Source organism: Mixophyes fleayi, chromosome 6 (assembly GCF_038048845.1).
Source record: "Mixophyes fleayi isolate aMixFle1 chromosome 6, aMixFle1.hap1, whole genome shotgun sequence".
NCBI classification, from domain to species: domain Eukaryota; kingdom Metazoa; phylum Chordata; class Amphibia; order Anura; family Limnodynastidae; genus Mixophyes; species Mixophyes fleayi.
In genome coordinates this window covers 224,655,246-224,672,082 of record NC_134407.1, presented here as the reverse complement: position 1 = coordinate 224,672,082, position 16,837 = coordinate 224,655,246, and the positions used below count along the sequence as shown (strand labels likewise).

Sequence of the window (16,837 nt, the reverse complement as noted above, 5' to 3'; positions counted from 1 at the left end):
CCGACACAGACCGCCGTGCGTGTAACCGACACAGACCGCCGTGCGTGTAACCGACACAGACCGCCGTGCGTGTAAGCGTGTAACTGCCACAGACCGCCGTGTGTGTAACTGACAGACCGCCATGCGTGTAACTGCCACAGACCGCCGTGTGTGTAACGGACACAGACCGCCGCGTGTGTAACTGACACAGACCGCCGCGTGTGTAACTGACACAGATCGCCGTGCGTGTAACTGACACAGACCGCCGTGCGTGTAACTGACACAGACCGCCGTGCGTGTAACTGACACAGACCGCCGTGCGTGTAACCGACACAGATCGCCGTGCGTGTAACCGACACAGACCGCCGTGCGTGTAACCGACACAGACCGCCGTGCGTGTAACCGACACAGACCGCCGTGCGTGTAACCGACACAGACCGCCGTGCGTGTAACCGACACAGACCGCCGTGCGTGTAACCGACACAGACCGCCGTGCGTGTAACCGACACAGACCGCCGTGCGTGTAACCGACACAGACCGCCGTGCGTGTAACCGACACAGACCGCCGTGCGTGTAACCGACACAGACCGCCGTGCGTGTAACCGACACAGACCGCCGTGCGTGTAACTGACAGACCGCCGTGCGTGTAACTGCCACAGACCGCCGTGTGTGTAACCGACACAGACCGCCGTGCGTGTAACTGACAGACCGCCATGCGTGTAACTGCCACAGACCGCCGTGTGTGTAACTGACAGACCGCCATGCGTGTAACTGCCACAGACCGCCGTGTGTGTAACGGACACAGACCGCCGCGTGTGTAACTGACACAGACCGCCGCGTGTGTAACTGACACAGACCGCCGCGTGTGTAACCGACACAGACCGCCGTGTGTGTAACCGACACAGACCGCCGTGTGTGTAACCGACACAGACCGCCGTGCGTGTAACTGACAGACCGCCATGCGTGTAACTGCCACAGACCGCCGTGTGTGTAACGGACACAGACCGCCGCGTGTGTAACTGACACAGACCGCCGCGTGTGTAACTGACACAGACCGCCGTGTGTGTAACTACCACAGACCGCCGTGTGTGTAACTGACAGACCGCCATGTGTGTAACTGCCACAGACCGCCGTGTGTGTAACGGACACAGACCGCCGTGTGTGTAACGGACACAGACCGCCGTGTGTGTAACGGACACAGACCGCCATGTGTGTAACGGACACAGACCGCCATGTGTGTAACTGACACAGACCGCCGTGTGTGTAACGGACACAGACCGCCATGTGTGTAACGGACACAGACCGCCGTGTGTGTAACGGACACAGACCGCCATGTGTGTAACGGACACAGACCGCCATGTGTGTAACTGACACAGACCGCCGTGTGTGTAACGGACACAGACCGCCGTGTGTGTAACGGACACAGACCGCCATGTGTGTAACGGACACAGACCGCCATGTGTGTAACGGACACAGACCGCCGTGTGTGTAACGGACACAGACCGCCATGTGTGTTCAGATGCATTGTGACTACTGTGTAAGACTATCATCATCCAGCACACACAGGGATATTCATTTATTCACCTGAATGGATCTTTTCATCTTGTCCAATCCACATTATGACCAGTGGAAGGAATATTAAATCTATTTAACCTACATCACCTACTGGTGATGTTATTTTCAGTGGGAGAAATATCCTTATTCTTTATCACATTTTAGTTTTGATATTATACCATATATACAGGTCACATTATGTTTTGTATTTTTATTTTTGTTCCGGAAGAATAAAAGAAGAACTCACACTTCACAAGAAGAAAAGAATTTTACTTTAGAGACATTACCATTGCCTGTTTATTTGTTAATGTCACATCAGCGCAATTGTTGCACTGTTGTATTATTTGGTATTTTACACGTATGGGTGGTGTTATAAGGCTTGATAGATGCAGGTGTGCGTGGAAGCCCAGGTCAATTTAGAAACTCATTTTTTGTTAACATATAATACTATAATCATTAGTGAAAATGTGCTGCAATTTTTTTTTTTTTTACATTACACACACAAATCTATATGTTCTTAGTGTGTGCTGTACATACATTGCTTTTTTTTATATTTTCTTACAATGTTCATTGTTATCTAGTGAAACGCATACATGTAGTTTTTATGTATGCTGTGACGGTCATGGCTGTTAGACAGCGTTGGTCTGTTCCTTTCCACCCTCTAAGTCGTAGGCTGTTCTAAGTGTCTTGTGTCCAGACATGAATTGTTCATTGGTGTAAGATCCAAATTCATGCAAATGGACTTACGTCAAATGTGAATCAGGTCCAGATCCTCTGGGCTTGAGAGAGTCGAGTTCCTTCTCACTTTTTCTGATTTGCCTTCACCATTTCATTAAGCTTTATGTAATAATTGTTTAGTGTTCCCAAAAGCTCAGTGGGGAGCAGCATTGAATACATTTCTGGAGTATCTTGAGCAGAATGGATGATGTACGTAACGTCTATGTGCTAAGCAATAAAGAATATTGTCTCCTGGATGTTTCAATTCCACATCTCAATTCTTGTCACCTTCACTCACTGATCACAAGGATATAGGCATTAAATCTAATACAGACTTTCCTTATGTTTTATCTTTCAATATTTATATTTTGTGGTTGACCCAGTAGCGCTGTAGCTTCTGGTTAAATAAGCATATATTGGGATGTTAATGTTTATGTCAAGGAGAGCAGGATTTCAGAATTGTGACGTGGAAGATGCAAATGCATCATGGGACAATTTAATCTGATCTCAGAATTGTTACGATTCTGTTTCAAAGTTAGATCCTTGCAATGACAGCATGAGGCCAGAACTAAGATGAAAACATAAAAGTATTTAATGCATCGATAACATAATCCAGGTACCGGTTGGTAAATAAAGAGACATCCAGGTGTGGCAGGATAATAAGTAAATGGTAAAGAAAACAACACAGCAGGTACTGGTGACTTAGCTGAACAGAGATTCTTGGCGAGGGCCAGGGACACACAGGAACTGTGAACTTATAGAATGTCCAAGCAACACAGAAATCAGGTAATCTCCTGGGGACTGAGGTGAGTAAGGATATCGCAGGGACAGAAATGAGGTAATGCAGGTAGTCCAAAACGGAAAACAAACTATGACCAACAAGGTGCATGGGGAGGAACATGTATAAATAATCAGAGACACGTGTGGTAATTAACGAGGAGCAGAAGGTTAACTCCTGCCAGTGAGGGGAAAATGTCCATGGTAGAAGAGCAGCACCTCTGGGGGCATAGAGGTACTGCAGTCAGGTATAAAACAATGGCAAGATTTAACACAGAGTCCTAACAATGATCTGGTATCAGCATCGGCTCCTGGGTTTGGTGGAATCCTAGATCAGGTCTTGCCACAGCCCATTGTGTGACAAGCCCTGAATGCAGATCGGTTGAAATGTCATCACTAGGTAGACCAGTCATATGGTGGCAGTGTTGGAACATGACAAATGTCTTGTGTACGTAGATCAAGGACAAGATCAAGAATCCAGTTAAATAAATACATGCAAGGACAGAAATGTAAACATGGATCAGCCGAATTCATTACTCAGAAGTCAACAGCCCAGTAATATGGAGGTCCAAAAGTATAAAACCAGCAGATTAAAATAGCATTGCCGTGTAGGCATAAAGTTTCTCAGGAGGCTTGAGTGATTTCACTTTGTATTCGAGCTGATCCCACAAGAGTGTGGTGTGGCATGAAGACAATGGTTTCCAAGTTTTCTCTTAAACGTTTTAGACAAAAGCAGAGGATAAAAGCTTGGTGGAATAGCGAGCAGGGTTCTCTTACCTCTCTGTCTGTATGTATTACCCAGTATTGTTTTATTAATGTGTGTTCCCAATTGTAAAGCGCTACTGAATTTGCTGGCGCTATATAAATTGATGATAATGATGAAGCAGAGTATAAAAGCTTGGTGGTATAGTGAATGGGCATATTTCAGAGATATGGAATTGGATGCGACGGGATATAGGGGTCTATTTAACAAGCGGTGAAGAGTCAAAATGACGGCAAAAGGCTCTTTCACTGCTTTTTGTTATTTAACAAAGGGTTACCTTACTTAATGGTGCTTAACACGGTCACCATAGACCTCTATTAGGCAATTAATTAAGCAGCAAAAAGTTTAGCTCTGGATGACGTTACTTCCTCCATTGGCTTGTAGCTTTAGGCCACTGGTGAATAGGAAAAAATATTTGTGAAAGAGGAAAGGGGGGATCTTCACCAGGGCTACGATGGAAATAGCGGCAGTACTTCACTATGCATCTCTGTGGTTTTCAGAAATACAGAATGATGGTTACCACCACTCCATAACGAGTAGACCTTTTAGAGCACAGATGTCCAAGTTCAGACCTCAAGGGTTATCGACAGATCATCTTTTCAGGATTTCTCTCTGTAGAAACAGGCGGGATTATTACTGACCCAGCCATATAGATTAACTTACCTGTGCATGGTTAAAGACATCCTGAAAACATGACCCGTTGGTAGCCTTTGAGTACTAAAGTTGGACACCTCCGTCTTACAGATTTAATGTGTTTAGTATTAAAGACATTGTAAAGTAATTGTGCCATTGTTAAAAGCTTCCAGAAGCCTTCCTATGGATGTTACTGGTCACAGCTCAACATGTTTTTGGGCAATAACGGGAATTTCTTTGCCCAGTGATTACCAATCAATGGGTAGAGTAATGGTTGCTGAAGTAGAGAACTATTAATGTGAAAGTACCAGGTATCGAGAAGAGAAAGAGATTGAGGTGTCCAAAAATCGGTCAGCTCATCGCACTCGATGGACCAGCTGTTCGAAATCTGTAGTAGTGGGCAATCCGAGAGGTCAGTGAAGGAAATAGAAGCGTTCTGATAAGGGAATAGATGAGTTCTTAAGTAGAAATCGAGAGATGTGAGAAGAACAGATAAGGGAAAACCAGAGTAATGAGGCAATGGGGTCATTAAGGGAAACAACAAACAGTTCATATTAGGGATGAGACTGATAGAAACTATTACATAAGAGAAATTAGAAAAAGGCGAAGGAAATAGTTACTGTGGCAAAGAGTTTATAGAAAACTAGAAGATTCAACTTAACTTCCTACCTTTTCTTCTGTCTCTTCCCCTCATTCCTTCCCTTATCCTCCGTTCCTCCTTCTCTCCCCCATGTCTCTCTGTCTGTCTACCCCACCCCTTAGATTGTACGCTCCTTTGAGCAGGGTCATCTCTCCTCCTGTCTTCACTACTTTTAACTCTGCTCTCCAGCTACCTAGCCCACCTCCTCGAGGACCCTCTTCCCCCCCGTCCCGCTCCCTCCTCTCCCCTCTGGGGGTCTCCCTGTCATCCGTGCCCTCCCTCTTGGGTTCAGTCGTATGTGGACCTTCCCCTCTCCCACCCCTTTAGCTGTGCTTTGAGCTCACTGAGTTACTGTGCTTATTGTTTACTGTACTGTGCCGTCTCACCTCGTATTGTAATTTCGTTTGTCCCTGTACGGCGCTACGGCCACCTAGTGGCGCCCTATAAATAAAAATTAATAATAAGAAGAATAATAATTCAAATGTGACAGATCAGCAGATGATCTGTGTGGAGTTTGTATGTTCTCCCCGTGTTTGCGTGGCTTTCCTCCTGGTGCTACGATTTTCTCCCACAGTCTAAAAATATACTGGTAGGTTCATTGGCGGCTGACCAAAATGGACACTAGTTTGTGTGGTAGATGATTTGGACTGCAAGCTCCAGTGGGGATTGGACCAATGTGAATGATGAATATCGGTGTTCTTCCCAGCAGCTATTTCCCGGGTGCTCCAACCGGCTGTTTTTAATTGCCACCCGGCTCAACAGAGTCCTGTTATAATAGTATAAACCATTGTTAGAACAGGTACTGTGTGAGACACATTTTATTAGTATGATACATTAGAGATAAAAGGATTCTGCCAGACAAAAGTCCCAATTTGTAGCAAGAAGTTCTCTGCGTAATATGTAATCACTATATAAATAACTGTCAATAAATATTAAATTGTTTAGTATAATAGTGCTTAACTAGAGCTATTAGGTTGTACAGGGAATATGGATACATGAAAAATAGCGAGTTGCTGTCCTCTAATGGTGGTTTGTAGAATTGCAGGCTGGAGGAAAATTAACTCCTATGTTGCTGGAATATTTTGTGTTTGCAATGGCCAGACTAAGTGTACACTTGCAGTCGATCGGTTATCATAGTGGTGAAAGAGGGAACTCCCGGGTTCTGACCACAAGTGTCTCTACTGCACATGACCCGACCATTGTGGTGCACATGCACACAGGCCAACCTGCTGGGACACATCCAAGGATTCCTCTCCTGCAATGCTATAGCCAGTAGGTTACATCTGCTACTGCCATCCTCAGATGGAGTAAGCTGTCAGTTTCAAGCTCCAAAAAGCTCAGTTTTTCGGATCTTGATATATTGCTCAGAAATTTGTGCTGTCGGACTCTATACAACTGGCCTGTTCTATAGAGCCCGACAGCACAAATTTCACAGGTAATCATCATCATCATTTATTTATATAGCGCCACTAATTCCGCAGCGCTGTACAGAGAACTCACTTACATCAGTCCCTGCCCCATTGGAGCTTACAGTCTAAATTCCCTAAGACACACACAGACAGAGAGACAGACTAGGGTCAATTTGTTAGCAGCCAATAAACCTACCAGTATGTTTTGGAGTGTGGGAGGAAACCGGAGCACCCGGAGGAAACCCACACAAACACGGGGAGAACATACAAACTCCTCACAGATAAGTCCATGGTCAGGAATTGAACTCATGACCCCAGTGCTGTGAGGCAGAAGTGCTAACCACTACACCGCCGCGCTGCCCCACAAATGTGTGTCCCACTATTACCAATAGTAGTTCTCGCCCAAGAGACTCTCTATGGCAGATGTCATCAATCAAAGACTTGGGACTAAACAGTGACCTGGGATGAGCAGTTATAACCACCACTGAGCAATAGCACCTCAGCACTACGTTCCTCCTTATATGCTAACTTCTTTTCTTTCGCCAAGAGCATTCATTTATCAAAATGTGTATATCTTCCTAACATGTAGTCCTTACAGACCTCCTAGGTCTACAACATGCCTTGGATTCCTTTCACTAAGCTGCTTTGATCCCACCTGGCTTCTCCTTTCACCAGGGAAACAACTGGCATTAATATCACCCAATACAATAACTCACACACACCCAGTATTATTCTTCTCTTTAAGATGTGGCAAAAACATCCATCATGATTCATGTCCACTTGCTGGTGGACATGGTGGCTTGAAGCGTCAACACAGCTACGAGGGCTGTTCCATGAGCTAATGTGTACAGGTTCAAAGCTTTCAGAATATATTCCCTGGATTAATATGGGAAGATTCCTGTCTGGTAAATTAATAATCCTGGGGTTATACATCCAGGTGGATATTCAGTTAACAGAATCTGGGCTCTGCATAGTAGTATGGTGAAGAGAATAGGGCTCGGCATTGTGCCGCGCTCACCAGGACATGGGCTCAGCATTGTGCCGCGCTCACCAGAACATGGGCTCGGCATTGTGCCGCGCTCACCAGGACATGGGCTCTGCGTTGTGCCGCGCTCACCAGGACATGGGCTCGTCGTTGTGCCACGCTCACCAGTACATGGGCTCTGCGCTGTGCTGCGCTCACCAGGACATGGGCTCGGCATTGTGCCGCGCTCACCAGTACGTGGGCTCTGCGTTGTGCCGCGCTCACCAGGACATGGGCTCTGCGCTGTGCCGCGCTCACCAGGACATGGGCTCTGCGTTGTGCCGCGCTCACCAGGACATGGGCTCTGCGTTGTGCCGCGCTCACCAGTACGTGGGCTCTGCGCTGTGCCGCGCTCACCAGTACGTGGGCTCTGCGCTGTGCCGCGCTCACCAGGACATGGGCTCGGCATTGTGCCGCGCTCACCAGGACATGGGCTCTGCGCTGTGCCGCGCTCACCAGGACATGGGCTCGTCGTTGTGCCGCGCTCACCAGGACATGGGCGCGGCGTTGTGCCGCGCTCACCAGGACATGGGCTCGTCGTTGTGCCGCGCTCACCAGGACATGGGCTCTGCGTTGTGCCGCGCTCACCAGGACATGGGCGCGGCGTTGTGCCGCGCTCACCAGGACATGGGCTCGTCGTTGTGCCGCGCTCACCAGGACATGGGCTCGTCGTTGTGCCGCGCTCACCAGGACATGGGCTCTGCGCTGTGCCGCGCTCACCAGGACATGGGCTCGTCGTTGTGCCGCGCTCACCAGGACATGGGCTCGTCGTTGTGCCGCGCTCACCAGGACATGGGCTCTGCGTTGTGCCGCGCTCACCAGGACATGGGCGCGGCGTTGTGCCGCGCTCACCAGGACATGGGCTCGTCGTTGTGCCGCGCTCACCAGGACATGGGCTCTGCGCCGCGCTCACCAGGACATGGGCTCGTCGTTGTGCCGCGCTCACCAGGACATGGGCTCGTCGTTGTGCCGCGCTCACCAGGACATGGGCTCTGCGTTGTGCCGCGCTCACCAGGACATGGGCTCGTCGTTGTGCCACGCTCACCAGTACATGGGCGCGGCGTTGTGCCGCGCTCACCAGAACATGTTTTATCAGTTTGTTCCCAATTGTAACGCGCAACGGAATTTGCTGGTACTAAATAATTGATGATGATGATACGTGTATACTCCCCCATGTTCCAACTCTTCTGTCATTCTGAGTCCTTACCACTATTCCTTCTACACATACTTGTGTGCTGCAGCAGTTCTTATACAGTCCCTTTGTGCCTTCATACCTACTTGCTGGTCAAGTCTTGTACCCACATGGGGGGGCCACGACCTGCATGGTGCTAGCAGTGAAGACCATAGCTTCTTGGGGGGGGGGGGTGTCACTGATGAAAAGTTACACCACAATAGATTCCACACCTCTGTTGCAGGTGACACCAGAGCAGACTGACCGTGAGAGATCCACTAAATTTCTGTGTGTTCTTTACAATAATATCACTGTTATTAACTAGTAAAAGTCACTGCAAAGTATCAAGGCTCAAAGATGACTAACAGATCACCATGAAGGGACCTTAAACCTGTGAAAGCTCGCTATGAGTTACTATATTCAGTCATTAAATTACTTGTGTGAGGATTCTTGTGATATATTTCTGTTTGACTTGTATGGCACGGTTGGTGGGGGGATTCTGCACAACACAGCCGAAACCTTCAATTAAAACACAAACTGTTAATCAAACAGAAGTGAAATTGAAACTAAACAAAAAAACTTAAAAGCTATTTATATGTGGCTATAATTAAAGCTAATTTGCACTCCTACTAGATGGCTACCAAAGACCATAGCCGAGTTTTGATAAACACTGACCACAATACAGGCAGGTGTTGGTACACATTGATCATAGTCCTGCTGGTCTCTGTACACATTGACCATAGTCCTGCAGGTCTCGGTACACATTGACCACTGTCCGGGCAGGTCTCAGTACACATTGACCACTGTCCGGGCAGGTCTCTGTACGCATTGACCACTGTCCGGGCAGGTCTCTGTACGCATTGACCACTGTCCGGGCAGGTCTCTGTACGCATTGACCACTGTCCGGGCAGGTCTCTGTACGCATTGACCACTGTCCGGGCAGGTCTCTGTACGCATTGACCACTGTCCGGGCAGGTCTCTGTACGCATTGACCACTGTCCGGGCAGGTCTCTGTACGCATTGACCACTGTCCGGGCAGGTCTCTGTACGCATTGACCACTGTCCGGGCAGGTCTCTGTACGCATTGACCACTGTCCGGGCAGGTCTCTGTACGCATTGACCACTGTCCGGGCAGGTCTCTGTACGCATTGACCACTGTCCGGGCAGGTCTCTGTACGCATTGACCACTGTCCGGGCAGGTCTCTGTACGCATTGACCACTGTCCGGGCAGGTCTCTGTACGCATTGACCACTGTCCGGGCAGGTCTCTGTACGCATTGACCACTGTCCGGGCAGGTCTCTGTACGCATTGACCACTGTCCGGGCAGGTCTCTGTACGCATTGACCACTGTCCGGGCAGGTCTCTGTACGCATTGACCACTGTCCGGGCAGGTCTCTGTACGCATTGACCACTGTCCGGGCAGGTCTCTGTACGCATTGACCACTGTCCGGGCAGGTCTCTGTACGCATTGACCACTGTCCGGGCAGGTCTCTGTACGCATTGACCACTGTCCGGGCAGGTCTCTGTACGCATTGACCACTGTCCGGGCAGGTCTCTGTACGCATTGACCACTGTCCGGGCAGGTCTCTGTACGCATTGACCACTGTCCGGGCAGGTCTCTGTACGCATTGACCACTGTCCGGGCAGGTCTCTGTACGCATTGACCACTGTCCGGGCAGGTCTCTGTACGCATTGACCACTGTCCGGGCAGGTCTCTGTACGCATTGACCACTGTCCGGGCAGGTCTCTGTACGCATTGACCACTGTCCGGGCAGGTCTCTGTACACATTGACCACTGTCCGGGCAGGTCTCTGTACACAGTGACCACTGTCCGGGCAGGTCTCTGTACACACTGACCACTGTCCGGGCAGGTGTCTGTACACACTGACCACTGTCCGGGCAGGTCTCTGTACACATTGACCACTGTCCGGGCAGGTCTCTGTACACATTGACCACTGTCCGGGCAGGTCTCTGTACACATTGAACACTGTCCGGGCAGGTCTCTGTACACATTGACCACTGTCCGGGCTGGTGTCAGTACACTCTGACCACAGTCCGGGCAGAAGTCGGTACACATTGACCACTGTCCGGGCTGGTGTCTGTACACTCTGACCACAGTTCGGGCAGAAGTCGGTACACATTGACCACTGTCCGGGCTGGTGTCTGTACACTCTGACCACAGTCCGGGCAGAAGTCGGTACACATTGACCATAGTCTGTTTTGGTGTATTTGTTTGCTGTAGTCAACTATCTGTTCTGGGTTTGATTAAATTTTGTGGAGCTACTGTTAGCAAGAGCGGAAAAGAGAGAAGGCTCAATGTAGGGTAGGCTGGTCTGCTAGGAGAATGTTCCAAAACTTCCCCAGCTCTCTAAGTTATATCAATAAGGTTTCTGTGATGATCTCACCTAGTTCCAGGTGACCTCTGCCTGCTCTGTGTGGAGCTTCAGAAGACAAGAATGCAGTGGATCATCATCAGATATTTATATAGCGCCAGTAATTCCACAGCGCTGTACAGAGAACTCTCTCACATCAGTCCCTGCCCCATTGGAGCTTACAGTCTAAATTCCCTAACACACACACAGACACACAGACCAAGAGAGACTAGGGTCAATTTGTTAGCAGCCAATTAACCTACCAGTATGTTTTGGAGTGTGGGAGGAAACCGGAGCACCTGGAGGAAACTCATGCAAACACAGGGAGAACATACAAACTCCACACAGATAAGGCCATGGTCGGGAATCGAACTCATGATGAACTAGATTTCTTCTATACCTCCCAACTATTTCAATTTAAATTAAAGCTGGGAGGTATACTCTTTCAAGGTATGTTTCCTAGCATTTGTAATTCGTTCAGGTTTTTACACTTAACAAGACACTGACTAAATAGCAGGATATAATAATTTACATCAAACTACACCTAATCCTAATCCTGGTTCGCCAACCATGGCTAACTAACAAACATGAGCGACAAGTATACACTCGTAATGGAACTACAAGGCTAAAAAAAATGACTTTACAGCCGAACGCACCCATTGAAAACATTCCCAACACACCAGTCCTCGAGTCTTCTGGCATATTTCTTAATGAATCTTGGTCTGGGCTTCAGTTATGGAGACGCCTTCTTGCTGATCTACCCTTATTGTTCAGGGTCATTACTGAGGTGTCGCTGCCATTTGCAGATGGAAGATCATAAGTAATGACTGTCTGCTATATAAACCTGAAGTCTAGGGATACCAGATATGGGTACTTTATACTAGGGTGAGAAACAAGGGTCTCATTTTGTTTTCTGTTCTAGTAAGCAGGTAGAGCCTGAAGGGTGGAAGAAAACTACGATAGGTCTCCCTCTGGGCAGCGCTTCACATCCACATTATCAGCAGGTGAACGACGTGACCTGGCTTGGAGCCTTAATGGGAACAATTTCCAAGTGATGCATCAGTTTCCTCTCCCATCCTTAGACACACAGAGGGTCCAACCTGAGTGTTACATCCAAAGACTAAGGGCCGGACGCTGGACCACCCATGTCAGCGGGCACAGGAGCCCACGGTCACCATCTTTACATGGCTCTTAGTATAAGAGCCTCGTGTAAGAGAAGCATGATGTATCCCAGTATAGGTGGAGGAACTATAAGTCCCAGCATGCCCTCCCGGCATAGGTAACCTGTGGTGGGACTATAACTCCCAGCATGCCCTCCCGGCATAGGCAACCTGTGGTGGGACTATAAGTCCCAGCATGCCCTCCCGGCATAGGCAACCTGTGGTGGGACTATAAGTCCCAGCATGCCTTCCCTGGCATAGGCAACCTGTGGTGGGACTATAAGTCCCAGCATAGGTAACCTGTGGTGGGACTATAACTCCCAGCATGCCCTCCCGGCATAGGCAACCTGTGGTGGGACTATAAGTCCCAGCATGCCCTCCCGGCATAGGTAACCTGTGGTGGGACTATAAGTCCCAGCATGCCTTCCCTGGCATAGGCAACCTGTGGTGGGACTATAAGTCCCAGCATGCCCTCCCGGCATAGGCAACCTGTGGTGGGACTATAAGTCCCAGCATGCCCTCCCGGCATAGGCAACCTGTGGTGGGACTATAAGTCCCAGCATGCCCTCCCGGCATAGGTAACCTGTGGTGGGACTATAAGTCCCAGCATGCCCTCCCGGCATAGGTAACCTGTGGTGGGACTATAAGTCCCAGCATGCCCTCCCGGCATAGGTAACCTGTGGTGGGACTATAAGTCCCAGCATGCCCTCCCGGCATAGGTAACCTGTGGTGGAACTATAAGTCCCAGCATGCCCTCCCGGCATAGGTAACCTGTGGTGGAACTATAAGTCCCAGCATGCCCTCCCGGCATAGGTAACCTGTGGTGGGACTATAAGTCCCAGCATACTAGACGCTGCGGTAGAAGAATAAGTATACGGTAACTTTTCTCCTCCGGCAGCCATTGTGTTGTAGCACACGTCGAGGGTCACACATGAACCGTCTCCTGTGCCGAGTATGCGCCGCCATTTTCTTGTAGCAGCAGAGATCGGCAACGGGGTTGATGACGTCACCCACTCTGGTCTCCGGGGTGTAGGTGTACATATCCCAGCAGCCTCTGCGCAGCCAGACACTTCCGGGTCTGACATTATCCTCATCAGGGGGTGAGAGAATTGTGTATGTATATTATATATGTATGTATTATATATGCATTATACTATATATATTGTATTATATATGAACATATATATATGTATGTGTGTGCTGTATGTATATAATACCTGTGCATATATTATGTATGTGCTGTTCTAGCTTATTATACATTCTTATTACATTACTGTCCTATAACTGTGACTATAATACATTCTTATTACCTTGTACCATCCTATTATATTTTGTGCAACCTCTTCTATTCCTGTTATATGTCTATACTGTAATAATTTCATGTAGTGACTGACTTTATATAATGTCATAGTATACTGACCTATTACATTGTCTTACTGGGGTATTGTGTATACACCTACTGCTGTACAGAGCGAAATGCAAAATATGGTTCAGTAATTTGACACAGACACGGTCTGACATGTTCTACAGGATAATGGTGTATTAATGACATCTCTGGGGAGGCGATGTCCTGTGTTATGTGTCCAGACTGTCTAATTGTTATTCATACATAAATCATCAATTACTGCGGTCAGTTGAATAGATGAGGGATCTACTCCAGAGACAAAGCTGTGCGACCCAGATAGTTCTTTTTGGTAAGGAAAGTCTCATTTTGCTGGGAATAAGAAGTGGTTGTCTTCCTAAATAGGCTCTGTGGTTCATCATCTGTAGGACCTGCCCTCCGACTTGTCCCAGGGCTTGTGCTGATGTATCCCAATACTTTGCAGTGGAAGCTCATATGTCTGCCCACCAATTCCTCAATGTAGAGTAGGGCAGGTGTGAGGGTCTGGTGTAGATGACCCCAACTGAGTATAGTGGAGGAAACGGCCTGAGATCGGAGAGGGGTCACCTTCAGCATGGGTGGCTCCAGCAATACTGGGATTCAGTGTTAGAGGCTTAATGACAGGAGAAGGACAGATAGTTTGAGCGGAGGGATGAGTCCTGGGTGGAGAAGCTGATAGTGTTATGCAAGGAAGTTCCGGGAAAACCAGGCTGGTGTAATGTAACACACAGTAGGACCGACTAGTTACAGACGGTTGTCAAATGGTCACTTTCTTGTGTCGAGCGGACTTGGTTCTAGGCCTGGATCAAGCCTCTTAAAGCAATTTGTCTCAGTATTATGCAATAGAAGTGGAGCCTTCTATTGCAGAAAAGGGTGCATTGTAGTACCAGGTGGATGCCCATTAGTATTGCAGCAATGAAGAGATGGGGTGGGAAGAAATGGCAATGGCTTAAGATGGATTTTAGAGACATTGTCCTGTAACTCCTTCCAACATGTTTGGTTCGACGTCCATCTTTCTTTTCCAACATTCTTCTTTCAGTAATCCAATGTATTACTGCTGACTGCTATATAATCTGTGTTTTTTTTTTTGAACCAGTGGTCATCATATGTAGGACCAGCCCTTTGACTTCTTCCAGGGCTAGTACTGACTTTATCTAAAGCTCCTTTCAGTAACGCAATGGCCATTACTTGTATGACTACTAACTCATACAATGTCAGGTTTTTATACCAGTAGTTGATATTCTCTATGTAGTCTATAAGTCGGGAATTAACGCAATGGATTGTTTTACAGTTTTCATGATTTAGGCTTCCTCCGTACTATATAATTCAGCAGCTGGTTTCTCCAAGTACAGTTGGGCTCCTGTGTAATATTTGTGCCATTCTTTACTATTTAGTGTAACGTATTTTGGTTTTATTTCATTGCTTTGAATTCATTTGTTTAATAACCTATGAAGAGTAAATGATATAAGATCTCAGATGTATAGCGCATGGAAGTGTATCTGGAGTACAATTGTACAATGCATTGTACTTTGTATTAAAGGCCTTGCTACACGCGTTTCCTGACCTAATTTATATAGCTCGGTGTTCTGGTCCTCTGGCGGAATGGTCCTCAGCATCACACAGATGTTAGGTTGTAGAAGGGTACAGGATCCTACACGTTGTTTAGTGGAGTAAAATGTTGCCTGTTATAGCTGAGGATCTTGCAGAGGAAAGGAAGGGCAGAAGAAGACCTTAGTCCCTTGAGGCTGTTTTGTTTTTAGCTTGCCCAAAACATTGCTAGCTCTGACATCTGCAGTAATGTCATAAGAAGAGTTCAGACTATAGATGCAGCCTCTGGTGCTGCTTTGCTGTTTGTAGAAGGAGCTGCTATAGCCGCGTTGATATACCATCATATCACGGAGTGGGACCAAATCATTGCCTTGTTCTTAATCTTTATCTTACAAAGCATTTTCCCAACACTTCTGTCGTGATGACCAGGTACACTATCATTATTTGGCTGTGCCCGCAGAACTTTATTGTTACAGACCATGTCCAGAATATTATTCTTACAGACCATGCCCCCCGGCATGTTATCTTTATTGCAGGAAGTCTTTACATTACAAAACGCCCTGCACTTCATTTTTACTTAAGAACACCCCCATAATATAAATTCCACCTAACATTTACCCCACATCTGGTCTTAAACGCACAGCGTAAAGCCATGTTTTATCATGTCTTTAATCACATGATTGGTGTATCTGTGGGTGAGTGAACTGAGATGCTGCAAAATGAATGAACTTCAGAGAAGTGAGCTGTATTTCTGTTTCTTTGTATAAGAGATGAATTGGGTGTGTTTCCGTGTGTGCTATTTAATTGTATCTCTCATCATAACAAAGCTTTAAAATATCCCAAAATGAGTAAACAAATGTTTAAGGATTTAAAGGATGTAGAGGTATGCGGTAAGATTGTAATCTTAATTTTAAGATATGAAAATATAAAATACTGACACAAAAGTCTAAAATAAGACTTCAGAATGAATGGCGATTTAATTTTAATAACAGCAGAGGAAATGGATATTGAAGTTGTAGTATCAGATGATATGAAGGTCAGTAATCAGTGCAGTCACCAGTGGGATACTTGGCTGTATAGGAAGAGGTATTAGTAGCAGGAAGAGGGAGGTTATATTACCTCTTTATGGGTCACTGGTAAAACCTCACCCTGAGTACCGTGTAGGGGACATTCCAAAAATATATTTAGAATCTAGAAATAAATCAGAATGGTACGTGACCATCAAATTCTATGTTTTCTATGTTCTAGTATCCTGCTGTGACAGTCTGGTGAGTGTGAGAGACCCGGGAGTTCTCAACGTGTATCAGGAGGATTGAGCAGGACCCAGAGCCCCATCACGGTGCCTCCACCTCACTCACTGATACATAACAGAGACAATGACCAGAAGATCCTGGAACTGACCAACAAGATCACTCAGCTGCTGACTGGAGAGGTGACTGCTGGGAATGGGGCATTATACAGTAACACCAGGGGATGTGTCTGGGTGATGACTGTATTGTTGTATGTTCCAGGTTCCTGTAAGGTGTGAGGACATGAAAAAGATCTTTATGAAGTGGTGATGATGGACAATTGCCACGCTTTGATGTTGTCAGGTAAGGGGAGGTTATATTGATATTTTAGTAGACTAGTATAGTCGCTACTAGTACCCTCTGTATTTTGTTACCAGTGTCCCCTGACTTTGATGTTTACTTGAAGTGGTTACAAATGAT

At 47.1% G+C, this 16,837-nt stretch overlaps 1 protein-coding gene and 1 pseudogene across 3 annotated transcripts in view; both read left to right on the top strand.

Annotated features, from left to right (window-relative positions):
• The window catches only part of LOC142160090 (uncharacterized), a 344,815-nt pseudogene that overhangs the window by 20,113 nt on the left and 307,865 nt on the right, over positions 1-16,837 (top strand).
• The window catches only part of LOC142160087 (uncharacterized), a 34,012-nt gene that overhangs the window by 6,539 nt on the left and 10,636 nt on the right, over positions 1-16,837 (top strand). The window contains exons 1-3 of one of the 3 annotated variants that reach the window (XM_075215012.1): positions 13,250-13,312; positions 16,377-16,560; positions 16,640-16,720. In XM_075215012.1, the coding sequence (XP_075071113.1) occupies positions 16,687-16,720 (34 nt within the window). In that variant the 5' untranslated portion in view covers positions 13,250-13,312; positions 16,377-16,560; positions 16,640-16,686. Of the gene's footprint in view, positions 1-13,249; positions 13,313-16,376; positions 16,561-16,639; positions 16,721-16,837 lie in introns of those variants that run through there. The other 2 variants (XM_075215014.1, XM_075215013.1) reach the window with 2 other exon arrangements.